General features: G+C 41.7%; 1 protein-coding gene across 6 annotated transcripts in view; it reads right to left on the bottom strand.

The window, feature by feature from the left end:
• Positions 1–13,243, bottom strand: part of LOC724613 — a 45,926-nt gene that overhangs the window by 6,014 nt on the left and 26,669 nt on the right. For 4 of the 6 annotated variants that reach the window (XM_026442064.1, XM_026442063.1, XM_026442066.1 and 1 more), the window contains one exon: positions 11,321–11,386. In XM_026442064.1, the coding sequence (XP_026297849.1) occupies positions 11,321–11,386 (66 nt within the window). Of the gene's footprint in view, positions 1–1,047; positions 1,202–3,693; positions 4,019–11,320; positions 11,387–13,243 lie in introns of those variants that run through there. The other 2 variants (XM_026442065.1, XM_026442068.1) reach the window with 2 other exon arrangements.

Here is a 13,243-nt window from a genome sequence, read left to right as displayed (position 1 = left end):
AGTTCGATTCAATTACTATTCTTACGAAAAATATTAGGGGATAAATTAAAAAATTTAGAGATTTAATATAAGTTCGATAATTATTAAATTCCAAAAAAAAAAATTAATTAGAATAATATAGGAAATTAAAAGAAAGAAATTATTTATAGAAAATAAAATTTCTAAAATTACTACGATTTAATTCTTAATAATACAAAATTCATATATATAAAAAAATAAAACGAACGAATTAAAATGAAAATCAATGGTCAAAATTTAAATTAATCAAAATTATAAAGATTCACGTATGGAGTTCGATTCAATTAATATTCTTACGAAAAATATTAGGGGATAAATTAAAAAATTTAGAGATTTAATATAAGTTCGATAATTATTAAATTCCAAAAAAAAAATTAATTAGAATAATATAGAAAATTAAAAGAAAGAAATTATTTATAGAAAATAAAATTTCTAAAATTACTACGATTTAATTCTTAATAATACAAAATTCATATATATAAAAATAAAACGAACGAATTAAAATGAAAATCAATGGTCAAAATTTAAATTAATCAAAATTATAAAGATTCACGTATGGAGTTCGATTCAATTAATATTCTTACGAAAAATATTAGGGGATAAATTAAAAAATTTAGAGATTTAATATAAGTTCGATAATTATTAAATTCCAAAAAAAAAAAATTAATTAGAATAATATAGGAAATTAAAAGAAAGAAATTATTTATAGAAAATAAAATTTCTAAAATTACTACGATTTAATTCTTAATAATACAAAATTCATACATAACAAATTATTCAAGAACAGGAAAAATAGAAAAAAATATCGAAAATTTTCTCGCTTGAACTTTTGAAGAAAAAGTTTGGAAGAAAATCTCCATTTTGAATCTACAATTCGAGAGAACGAATTTCGATAGGCCTGGTTGTACAAAAAACCACGTTTATCGTGGGGAGAAAAAAAGTAAAAAAAAAAAAGAAAAAAGAAAAAAAATCGCTGGAACGCGAATCGATCTTTTACGGTAAAAACCGAGGCGAACCAGAACGATTTACCTTTCGTTCCATGCGTTCGCTCCTAGTTTACGCGTTTCTCACACTGGCGGCGTAAAAAAAAGGCAAGGAGAAAACGATCGGTGGAGAATTGCCGCGGAATGCAACCCCGTGTAACAACGTGTATCGACGATTCCCTTTGGATCAAAGGGGAGGGGGGGGCTTTAGCGATAAAATACTATGAGAGATCATCAACCGATCGATCGTGGATTCGTTCGCTTCCTTCTTCTTCCTTTTTGATAATAAAAAGTAAAAGAAAAGCTAATTCTAATTCTTTTCTCTAAAATTGTGTCGCGATGTAATCGTCCTGTAGAGGAAAAAAAAAAAAAATTCGCAAGGCAGGGATTATATTTAGGAGAGATTTAAGAGGAGCATCGTGACGCAACATCGTGATCCGTGGATTCGATGGTATATAAAGTTCTTAGGTAACGATGAGGTAACTTTTCGAGAACAACCGCTTCGAGCGATCGAAAGCCAATCGATCGTGATTCGTTTTGGTCGTAAGAGCAATTCCGTCACGTTCGTCGCGAATATCTCGAGCAGACTCTGGCCATATTTGAGATCGAATTAAAATCCACCGATTTCTCTCTCTCTCTTTCTTAATAATCGATTCGAGCAAAATCGAGAATTCGATCGGAATATCTCGTGTTTCTTATGATACTTTCTCGAAGACTGCCTTAAATCTTAGCATCGAAACGTTTCGTAAGCATAGCTACAATTGCCGAGATTCCAGTGGATCCGTGGAAAAATTTAAATTTTCTGATTCCTTTTAAAATTAAGGAAAATTAATTAAATTATCCTTGATCGAAGGCCCAAAGTTAAAATGGAACGTAGAAAATGACCTCTACTGCGCCTATTGCCTCGAAAGAGACGAGCCGAATGGCTATATTTTCGTTTCTTAAACGTGTATAATGCGAGAAATGGGAGTCGTACACACGGTGAAAAACTTGGTTTATTCAAGAGATAAGATACCGGGGGGTTAATACTTTCCAACTTCTACTTCGTTCGCGGTGATTAGATAAATCCGTTTCCGGGTTTTTGAGGCCGCGAACCGAGGCGAGGGAACGACAATGTCAACAGTGTATAGTGCCTTTTGCGTAACGGGCAACGATCATCTCGCCGCCGACCGAGCCGAGTATTTATAATTAAACATTTTACGTAACGCGTTCACATTTAACCGAGTACCGATTCCCTCGATCGAGTTCTGGTTCACCATCCACCGATGCCAATTACCCAATTCGATTTCGAACCTAATTTCCCCCCCCCCCCTCTTCTTAAGCTCGTAACAGGGATAAACGAAAATATACGTTAGGAATATTAAAGAAAAAAAAAAAAAGAATAATTTATGTTTCGATGCGTTTTAACGTTGTTAAACATATTTCGTAATTTTTTTTACGACTATTTAAGAAATTGAATTACAAGGTTATGCAATTTCTGTTTCCTGTTTTCTATATGCAAGGTGTACGTATACGAATATATACGAATGCTCGTTTATGATTCCACGTATTGTAAATTCAATGGTGTATGTAATTAAAGAAAGTATATTCGTAATATTAATACGTCGCGTTTGCGACGAGATGGAAATAACGTTTTAAATAATTAAGTTTCGCGCGATAACGATGCTCCCTTAAAAAGAAAAAGAGAAAGAAAGAAAGGAAGAAATTACGATCCAACAAATCATTTACAAACGATAAAGTGAAAAAAATTTCTTTTATTCTTCATGGAAAGAAATGGAAAATACGCGACGGAATAAATATCCAATTTTCCTATCTTGTTGGCGACTCGATATCTTTTCACATTATTGCGGAGAAAGGAAGGGCGAATCGACGCTCGAGGACACGAATCAACCGAGTCGATGTTCCAACGATTTTGCGCAACGGGCGAGGAGAAGAGGGCGAGGAGAAGAGCGCGAGAGAGACTGAGGCTCGAGGCGTAGCATCGTAATTATAATGAGTCGCGTCATCGGCTGTTCCTAAATGGAACGGTCGATGAGGCAAGCAATGACGATTCGATCTTAACCTGTTGTTAACCGCTCCTTCGAAACATTTCCAATATTTGTTTTCGATTCGAGAGGAAAAGTCGAGACGATTCGTTGAAAATATTCCGAAAAAGTTTCACGGTTAAGAAGAAAGGAGAGCGACGGAAGATAATTTTGATTCAACGATTCCACGTGGTGAGGCGGGATAGAGATAATAGGTCCTCTCTCCTATCCCCTCTCCTCCCGGAAGAAGCGTCGAATTTGTCCGTTGGCTGGCTGCCAGCCAGCCAGGCGGCGCGAAAAAGAAAGAGAAAGTGGATGACAAAGGACAAAGGATATCGGAAGAACGGCACACGAATCGCGTCCACGCCACCGGTGAAACGACCGAGGAACGAACCAACGATCCCCCGAGAATAAAAATAACAAAAGCGAACGGAAGAGAAAGAGTGAGACAGAGAGAGGGAGCGTGGTGGGGGCTGCGCGAAACCTCTTACTTATTGTTAGAAGCGTGCTCGAACGACGCAGTTATACCACCACCATCACGTTTTACACAGTTTCGTTCCAATTACGCGCGTTCTTAAATACAAAATATATAACCTTTTTTCTCCTCCCCGTACGAATCGAGATATAGAAACGAATTTCTAACGAGCGTGCGAGAAATAACACCTTACCTGCCAGTTTTGATCAGATCGGCGAAGAATTTGCTCCTGATCCCGAGGTTTCCGAAAATTCGAAGGATCCACGGCAACGCGAATAGAACGGTCACGTAAACGGAAGCGCGCGTAATCATGTTTTCCTCTCGCGCTCGGATATCCGACCTTGGAAGTTATTCTCGTCAAAGTCATCGGATCACCCCGCCTGCCCTTTTTCGATTTAGTCTAGAAACGCGTCCTCCCCTCTCCTCTGCCAGATTATATCCAGTCTCCAGCTCGTTTCGATCAAAAACGATCCACTCCACTTTTCTCGTTCCGAACTTTCTTCCGTTCGTCGAACTCGTCGAACTATACGAACGCGTTTAGAAGGGATCCCTCGTTTCACAGATTTTAATGCACACATACACACACACGCGCGCGCGTTTCTTCTCCAATTTCTTCCAATCCAGGAATCGCGCGATATTTATCGACGGCGTTTAAAATAGAGGAAGATAAATTGGCGAGAAGAACACGATCTCGTACGTATCTGGCAAATAAATAAATCGGAATAATGCTTAATACGCGTAGGACAGAGTTGGCCCGAGTGACGAACGGCCGAGTCGGGCCATATTTAGTCGACACTTTTTCAACCGTGCAAAATTGTCTTCTCGTCGTGTCATCACCGCGTAGGCGGAAACGGGAGAAAGGAGGATCGGTCGCCTCTTCCGTCTCGAACAAAGTGGATCTTGACCTGGCCCAACTTTTATTACTGCCCCTCTCTTCAAAGTATCGCAGGTATATATGTATGTATATATACGTATATACGTACTCGTCTTTGCCTATTCTCTACTTTATCTACGGAAGAGAGAAAGAGAGAGAAAACACTCGTGACGCGATTTACTTGCCCGTACCGTGACGTGGGAACGTAAAACCGATTATCTCGCGTACTTGTTTACGTAGTACACGATTTAAGATTCGAACAGTAGTATTTTTTTATATTCCATTAATGGGTATTTGCGAGAGAGAAAAATTTACGATTCCTTTTGTTTCACGTGTTTATACACGTAAACAACATTCGTTAGCACGATTATAATTTCCACGTTGCTTCGAAATAAGGACGACGTATATACACGGTGATACACTTTTGATAAAATCGGTGATACTTGTACACTTGTGGAACCAAATTTTTTTTTCTTTTTCTTTTTTTTTCTTTTTTCAAAGAAAAATATCGCGACCTTTACACGTCGTTCTCGCGACGAGACTCGACTTCTTGGAAGTCTATTTGCGTACTAGCGAATCGCCTCACCGATGTTAGATCCGCGTTGAACCGCGTTCAAAAAGTAGTTTCTCTTTTCGAATCTGAAAGTTACTTTCTTTCTTGCCCACCATCCTAGATGCTCGCCTCTATATTTCGTCGTAACGAGTAATGCGCTCGTATCGTATTAATCCTTCCTATTCTTCACTTTTAACAAGTCAATCGAATATCGCGACGGAGAGAGAGAGAGAGAGAAGAAAAGACGTTCGATCGAGCGAGCATCTTGGAACGAACTGTTTTGGGATCGTCGAAGAAACAATGGAGATCTGTTTGACGAGGTAGATGCACCACAGGAATACACCTGCGTACCGTGTTTTGCGTTTGTGCAATCCTCGAGGCGACGGTGAGTCATTTTACAAGCACGCGTATATACGGTATATACTTTGAACTTATTCAACCTGCGTTACCACCGATCCTCCACGCGAAATAACGGGTGAATCGTCGCCGGTGAAAAGCGCATGCGCTGTGAATATTATCGCGCTCTCTCTCTCTCTTTCGGTCTCGGTCTCGCTCTCTCTCTCTCTCGCTCTCGGTCTCGCTCTTTCTCTCTCTCTCTCCCTCGCCCGCCGTAATTTTTACTATTCGATTCGCGATCGCTTATCGCGCTCGTTTACTCGAAAGGGAAAGTTTTGCTCGACGACGCGCGAATATCTCGATTTCGTGGGTCTCGACCTTGATCTCGATTCTCGATCCTCCTCCTCTTTCTTCTCCTCTACGAACTAGATTGAAAACGATTAGCGATCGGAAGTATCTCTTTTTGGAAATATCATTTGTACATGATTTCGAAGATGAAATTTAAAAAAAAATAAAGGATTCTTTTGTTTCGTCGTAAGTACGATTTACGTTCACTTGATTTGATACTTGTAAAAGAGATTACCGGATGGAATCGTTGGAGGTGCAACGACAAGGTTGGCCAAGAATATGCGCTATGAATAAAAGTTCGGTCGACGATAATAGAATGCAAAGTGGCCGAGCGAATGTTTTCATCCACTTTGAAAGGTCCAAAGTTTTCCAATATCCCAATTTCATCTGATGCATGATTCGACGAGTGAGAAAAGAAAAGGATTTTTATTCAAAACGATGATAAAAGATGTTGAGAGAAAAAATTGAATAGAGATTTATTTCATCCTATAAACGTTAATAACAAGTATAATAAGCTTTTATGTATGTATTTACTCTTTCTTTCAAATTTTCTAATCGATACATTAATATTTATGACTGTTATAAAAAGAAAGAAGAAGAAAAAAAGTTATATCAAATAGCAATTAATTATACTCGATTAATTACGATTATCGGCAAACTGGTTATTTCCACGCTCGGAGGCTTTCGCATATCTGTTTTATCTCCTTTATCGTTTCAATTAAAACGTAATAAAAAATCGTTACATTAGAGTTTCTTTTTTTTTTTTTTTTTAATAATTTCCAAGTATAGAATCCACCTCGAGTTTCGACGATACTCGATACTCCCTTCTCTCCACGAATTCTCTCGAAACTAATGCCGAAAGAAACAACTCTATTCCTTCCTCTGTTTATCGATTTTCCACAAACGCTCGAAGGAATCCGAAGGAATTTATGACACGGTTATAAATGGCAACAATGCTGGCTGTTAAATTCAGACGCGCTTGAATCGTGCAGAGAAAGAGAGAGAGAGAGAAGGATAAAGAGAGAAGAAAAAGAAATAATCGATAAACGAAAAAAAAGTTCAAAGAGGACGATTCATCGAGCGAATATATATCTCGTGCATAAGATGATTATTTGCACGATAACACGATGATACGAATCGCAACGAAACCGATAAAGTCGAGCGACAAAAAACGGATAGGCCAAGTTCGCACGGTACGGGCCAATACCCGTAGAGCCGAAAGTGGAATAAAGTAGAGTATAACCGTTTCGCGCGGATCGGTAAACAAGGTAGGGTAATAATAATACCGACCGAGTTCCGAAACGTATTTCGCCAGCGGAGAGGTTTACGGGCGGCGGCGTAGGGCAAAAGTGGAACGATCGTGGGGGCCAGAAATAATCGTGCCGGCCCGTTTGTTGGAAGAAGCGTGAAAGTCGTCCGCGATCGAGTCGGTCGGTCGGTCGGTCGGTTTACACAATGGGTAACGGGTCGTTGCGCTTTCGTGATAACGTTCTTATCGAAAGTGAACCGTGCTCCGCTTTCGAAAATCGAACCAATAAGAATTTTTTATCATTTTCCTTTTTTCTTCCTTTCAATATCTTATCGTATATAACGTATATAATATTCGAAGGAGGGAAATGTACGAGTATAGAGAGAGAGAGAAGAAAGGAAAGTGCGAGGATGGATGCCACGACTATTCTACCGGATCATCCGGTGTAATGATCCGCGAATGGATCTGGATCGTGACGATGCGACTTACTCGCGGTTATTCCGCGAACCAGAACGATTCCTCGTCTCGCGCGACTATGCCTTCCACCAACCTGTTCTACGCCGTAGTCGCAACGGTGAAAGGAATGGAACCGATTATGTGGTATAGCGTGACGCGCGCATAGGAGCGCGGCGAGAACAGCTGGTGACACGAACCTGGTCGGACTCTATCGTTCAAAAAGTAATTAATTAAGAATTTCGAATCTACTTATTTCGAACAATTGTTAACAATATTCATTCTTGTTTTCGTGTTATTTATTACGCTTCGAACGAAAAATTATCCAAATAATATTCGATCAAATTTTCTTCATTTAGCAACAAATTTGAATCGAATTCGATCGAGGAAAATTAATTCGACCAACAGAACGTCGTCGACGAAAGAAGATATTTTTTTACAAGTTTATGAGTTTTTCAAGCAAAATGTAATTAATTAAGAATTTCGAATCTACTTATTTCGAACAATTGCTAACAATATTCATTCTTGTTTTCGCGTTATTTATTACGCTTCGAAAAATTATCCAAATAATATTCGATCAAATTTTCTTCATTTAGCAACAAATTTGAATCGAATTCGATCGAGGAAAATTAATTCGATCAACAGAACGTCGTCGACGAAAGAAGATATTTTTTTACAAGTTTACGAGTTTTTCAAGCAAAAGTAATTAATTAAGAATTTCGAATCTACTTATTTCGAACAATTGTTAACAATATTCATTCTTGTTTTCGCGTTATTTATTACGCTTCGAAAAATTATCCAAATAATATTCGATCAAATTTTCTTAATTTATCAACAAATTTGAATCGAATTCGATCGAGGAAAATTAATTCGATTAACAGAACGTCATCGACGAAAGAAGATATTTTTTTACAGTTTTTCGAGTTTTTCAAGCTGCACGGATCGGACGACGATATGGTTGTCGTACGAATCGTGGATGGATGGGGGCGTCGATCCATCGTAGTTTTCATCGACCGCCGTTATCGCTCGGTTCTATATTATTCCGATAATGCGGCAACCTGTTGTTACCCATCGAGTCGTCCCTGTTTTGATAGGCGGAAAACTAGTTTTCGAAAGCTGTTAATCGATTCACGCCCACCCAACTATAAATCTTCCAATTGTTGTTAATTTCTCCATTTCTGAGAGATCGCTTTTTTCACGAACATCTATATATATATTGTTTGGAAAGTAGTTTTGTTTTTTCACACGAGTGTCGCTAGTCGAACTTTTTATCCAGCCAACTTCGTTCCAAACCGCGTTGTTACCATATATTTTGACAGTTTCACGATTTATTATTTACAACAAATGCAAGACTGAAAAGGGAGCATTTTTTTATTACCGAAAAAGTAGGAATGCTGTTCAAGGTGGAAAAAAGTTATGGCGAAGTGTGTGCATTAACGGTACGCCAGCGTCAAAAAACTGGTTTTCAAAATTTCGTTCCACGTTTCAGGAGACCGATCGAGGACGAGATAAAGATTCGACCGAATAACGAAATCTAACTAAAATCGCTACGAGATCGAATTTGTCCAATTCGCCTGTTCACGATCTTGGTGTTTCATTGTCACGAGAAATATATATATATATATTGGACGGCGTATAGGAGGAGAGATTTCTCTGGCAAAAAGTGAAACCGCGCGCACCGCGTCCAGATCGAGGTGAATGCCGCCGCTCGACACCGGAAGGAGCGGTGCGTTGTACGCGATGATGTAAAGGGGAAGTTTGACGAAAGTTGCGCCGCACTCTGGTCGTCGAACCTATATAACTCGAAGAGAACGAATTACCCGAGGCCATCCACGATATACATACATATATATATATATATATATCGGTAGCTGTTATCGCCATAGCCAGGTGTCATTTCGCGTAGCAATGTCCTCGTCATCCGGTTGAAAACCGGTTCCACGCTCGTTCCAAGGTTCGTCGATTCTTCGCTAATCCAACCAACGATCGACGATCGACGAGGACTCTTCTTAACGTGAAAGGGGATGGAAGAGGGACGCGTAAAGAAAGAGAGAAAGAGATAAAAGGAGAGGAAGCTCCCGTAATCGAGTTAACGATAATCGAAGGTAGGTCGTTTAACGTGGCCGGGAGAAAAGAGGCAGGCTTATCCGTTCACCACACCCAAACCTGTTACCGGCGACCTGAAAACCGAGCGAACTCCGCGTCTTTTATGCCCGCCGGAATAAAAAGCGGCCAACGACCAGGAACCCCTTCCTCTCGGGGAAGCTGGCTGCTGTATCCTGATGATTCGATCATTGGATTTGTACGCAAGGGATCGTGATCGAATAGATCATATATATATATATTGTTTCTTTTGATTTTCGGGGTTGGAAGGCGGGATTCGACAAAGTGACGAAAGGCGGCGCGCCCATAAATGGCGCGGCTGGTGGTCCATGGTCGTCGGGAGAGCCACCCCACCACGACGATGGTCGGGTCCGATGATCGAGGCTTTTCCAAAAATAGGACGACGACGACGACGACGATGACGAGCAACTTCTCCCGCGACACAGATCGCATCCAAGCCACCAAAAGCTCGTTTCCTTCGATCGGGTAATTCTAGTTCTCGGTTTCTCGATCGATTACATACTCGAGAGAGATGCTCGATCGATTCTTCGAGTCTTCGAATTCGAGGGGAGGAAAAAAGGGCGCGAGGAGTCATCGAGGATGAAACGGTGACGAATCGGTGGAGCGAGGGAAGCGTGAACGATTCGCGTGGGAGGAACGGGGCGGAAGAGTTGGAAGGTTGGCCAGGTAAAAGAAACTTCCTCCTTCCTCCGTCGTCCGCTCGCCGGGCGAGACAATCGCGAGACCAATTAAGCAACGCCTTCGTTTTCCGCCTCCCCTAACCCCCGTCGTCTCCTCCGAGATCTCTCTTCCGCGTTCCGTTACCGATAACCATCTTCCGTTTTTCTCTCCCCTCCTGGGGCAGGGGGGAGGGGGGAGAATCCGACCGTCGGTCGAATCCGTCCAAAAAAAATTCCATCCACGCTCGTTTTCCCGCCCTTTTTTTTTTTTAATATTCGCGAACAAATGCGACACACACACACACACACACACACACACACACACACATCGTGAACACACACGTATACGCATACAGAGACATATAGACACACAGCCTTCGCGAATACACACACACACACACACACACACACACACACACACACACACACACACACACACACACACACACACACACACACACACACACACACACACACACACCTTGTGAACACACACGCATACACATTCAAACACACACAGTAGACAGTTCTTATGAATACACCACACACACACACACACACACACACACACACACACACACACACACACACACACACGCGCGCGCACGCACGCATACACATTCAAACACACACAGTAGACAGTTCTTATGAATACACCACACACACACACACACACACACACACGCGCGCGCGCGCACGCACGCACGCACGCACGCACGCACGCACACACACACACACACATACACACATGCATACGCATTCAGATACACAGTCTTCGTGAACACACACACACAAAGGGGAGGGAGCAGAGGTGGTTGTTAGGAGGATAGATCGCGTCTACGTGGATGGAACTCTTTCCATGGACCGATCCTAATATTCTGTGGGTATCGTCTCAGGCCATCCGTTGTAATTGTTATTATTCGTTAATTGTATCATCGGTCCCTCTCCACTCCACTCGATTCGTTTGTTTCGCGAATTTTACATTGGAAATTTGCAATGATTCGATTTTTCAATTATGTGATTTCTCGTAATGAAATTTTTCGAGCTACGACTTACATACGATAAAAGATAATAAATTTGGGATTGAAGGATTGTTAATTTTTGATTAATCGAATTGATCGGGGATAAATAATAATAATAATAAAGGAGAAAGGATTAAAGGAAGAAGGAGGAGGGGAAAATAAGTGGAAGAAGAAGAAGAAGAAAAAAAAAAATGAGACTCACCACATCGCCTGAACCGATACCGGCTTGAAGATGTGCTGGGAACCGCAAACGCTGACGCTGAAGCCTCTGGAACAACGGAAAAGAGAAAAAGAATGAGAATGGGGAAGTGTCGGGGGTCGAAGTTAGGAGGTTCACCTTATACACGGTGGTCACGGTTCGGCCGATCGTCGATCGACCAGCTATTTTATCGTGGGCCAAAACGGATCGACTTCCTCGTTCTACGCAGCTCGATGGCTATTTTCGAGCGTGCTCGACCTCTCTCTCTCTCTCTCTCTCTCTCTTCGTTCTTCGACGTCCTACTCAACGCGTTCTCTCAACCCTCTGTAAATACGATATATCGATCGACAGTTTTCGACCCACCGAATCTGTAGTTTCTCGTTCGTTGAAAAAATACCGCGATACGGTTATTGATAACGAGATCCCTGGAAAATTGAGGGGGGAGGGCACGAGTGGCACGCGTCGAGTGCGTAAGGTGTGGTAACGCAAACAAAGAGAGCGTATCGTTTTTAGAGTGAAAGGGTTTCTAAAGTTAGCCGCGTGCTCCCATGCTAAGTATCCTAATCCGGCGTACAATTTGCCGGTTAACGTAGGAGGAATGCTTACGAGGGATTAACGAAGAGTCAAATATAATCCCGAGGCCGCGTGTCCGTGTACAGCGTTCTATCTGCCGATCTGGCGCGCAACGTTCAGTTATATTTACAATACGATCGTCGAAAAATTGAAGAAGAAAAGAAAAAGAAAAAATCGGACCGAGGTCTCTTTTCAAACTACTTTTATTTAGCCTCGTTACTCGACCGAATTTTCGATACGATCAACCGAGAATTAAAATCGTTCGAAGGCGTGTAATCGACGCGACGCGGCTGCCATGAAATTACAACGGTAACGTAATTCCCTTGTTGCGTCGCGTTACAACACGCGGTGCACATCCAGTATAACCGTTAATTACGCATTATGTAAAAGATCGAGAGCGAGAGAGAGAGAGGGAAGTGCAAAATCACCGGCCACGCCGCGTCGCTTTATTCCGACCGCATCGTTTCCGGGAAAATCATTCCGATCGAACGGTACTCGCCGTCCTTGCTTAACGAAATTTTCCTCGATACGCTTCGAACGAGAACGACGGTTTAACAAATTGATCGATCGTGACGCGAGCGTATGGTTATAAACTCCGATTCGTGGGAAGTTTCCGTAAAGAATTATCATTTTACGCGCGTAAGATCGATCGAAATCGTGAATTTTCGAATCCGAACCGTTGTAGAATATCGCTCGTACGTTTCTTCGTAAAAGTTAATCCGACAGAAAGAGTGAAACATTGAAAAAAAAAAACAAGAATCATCGACGCACGAGTTTTCTTTTCCTTCTCGAGTTTCCTTTTTCGACTAACAACCGCCTCTTTATCGCTAATTTGCCGCGAATTGGCCGCGTGATTCACCGTCTCGAACCAACCGCGTTTAAATACGTTCCCGTGGTAGGTGGCTTGGTCGAGCGAAACGAGGGAAGAGAAAACGAGAGAAGAAGAAATTTGTCATCGTTAGGCGGTGGCTTTTGTTTCATCGGCCAGTGACTTTTAACGAATTCCAAACTCTCGTAATTACATTATACTCGACTCGCGAAATTCGCTTTGCAATTATGCGTCTTATTTCGATCGCGTCTCAACAGCGCGATGACGCGAAAAGGCGTGACTCCTTTCGACGGATCGATCGGCGAACGGTGGAGAGCGACCTTCCTTGGTGACCTTGGTGCTCACCTGTCAACCACCTTGCTACTCTAACGCCGCTTACGGTAACGCGCTCCATTTCTCTGTAGAAGGGAAGAGGAGCGTATGCAGGGGTCTGGTGGAAAAGAGAGCGGTGGTGACCTTCGCGATCGGCGCGCTCCGGCCTGTACCGTTTGGAACCGCGGTTTATTCGCCTAATTGGCGAGAGT

This window comes from Apis mellifera, linkage group LG8, assembly GCF_003254395.2.
Source record: "Apis mellifera strain DH4 linkage group LG8, Amel_HAv3.1, whole genome shotgun sequence".
NCBI classification, from domain to species: Eukaryota; Metazoa; Arthropoda; class Insecta; order Hymenoptera; family Apidae; genus Apis; species Apis mellifera.
Note: the sequence above shows the minus strand (reverse complement) of the source record. Positions and strands in the feature narration are given on the sequence as shown.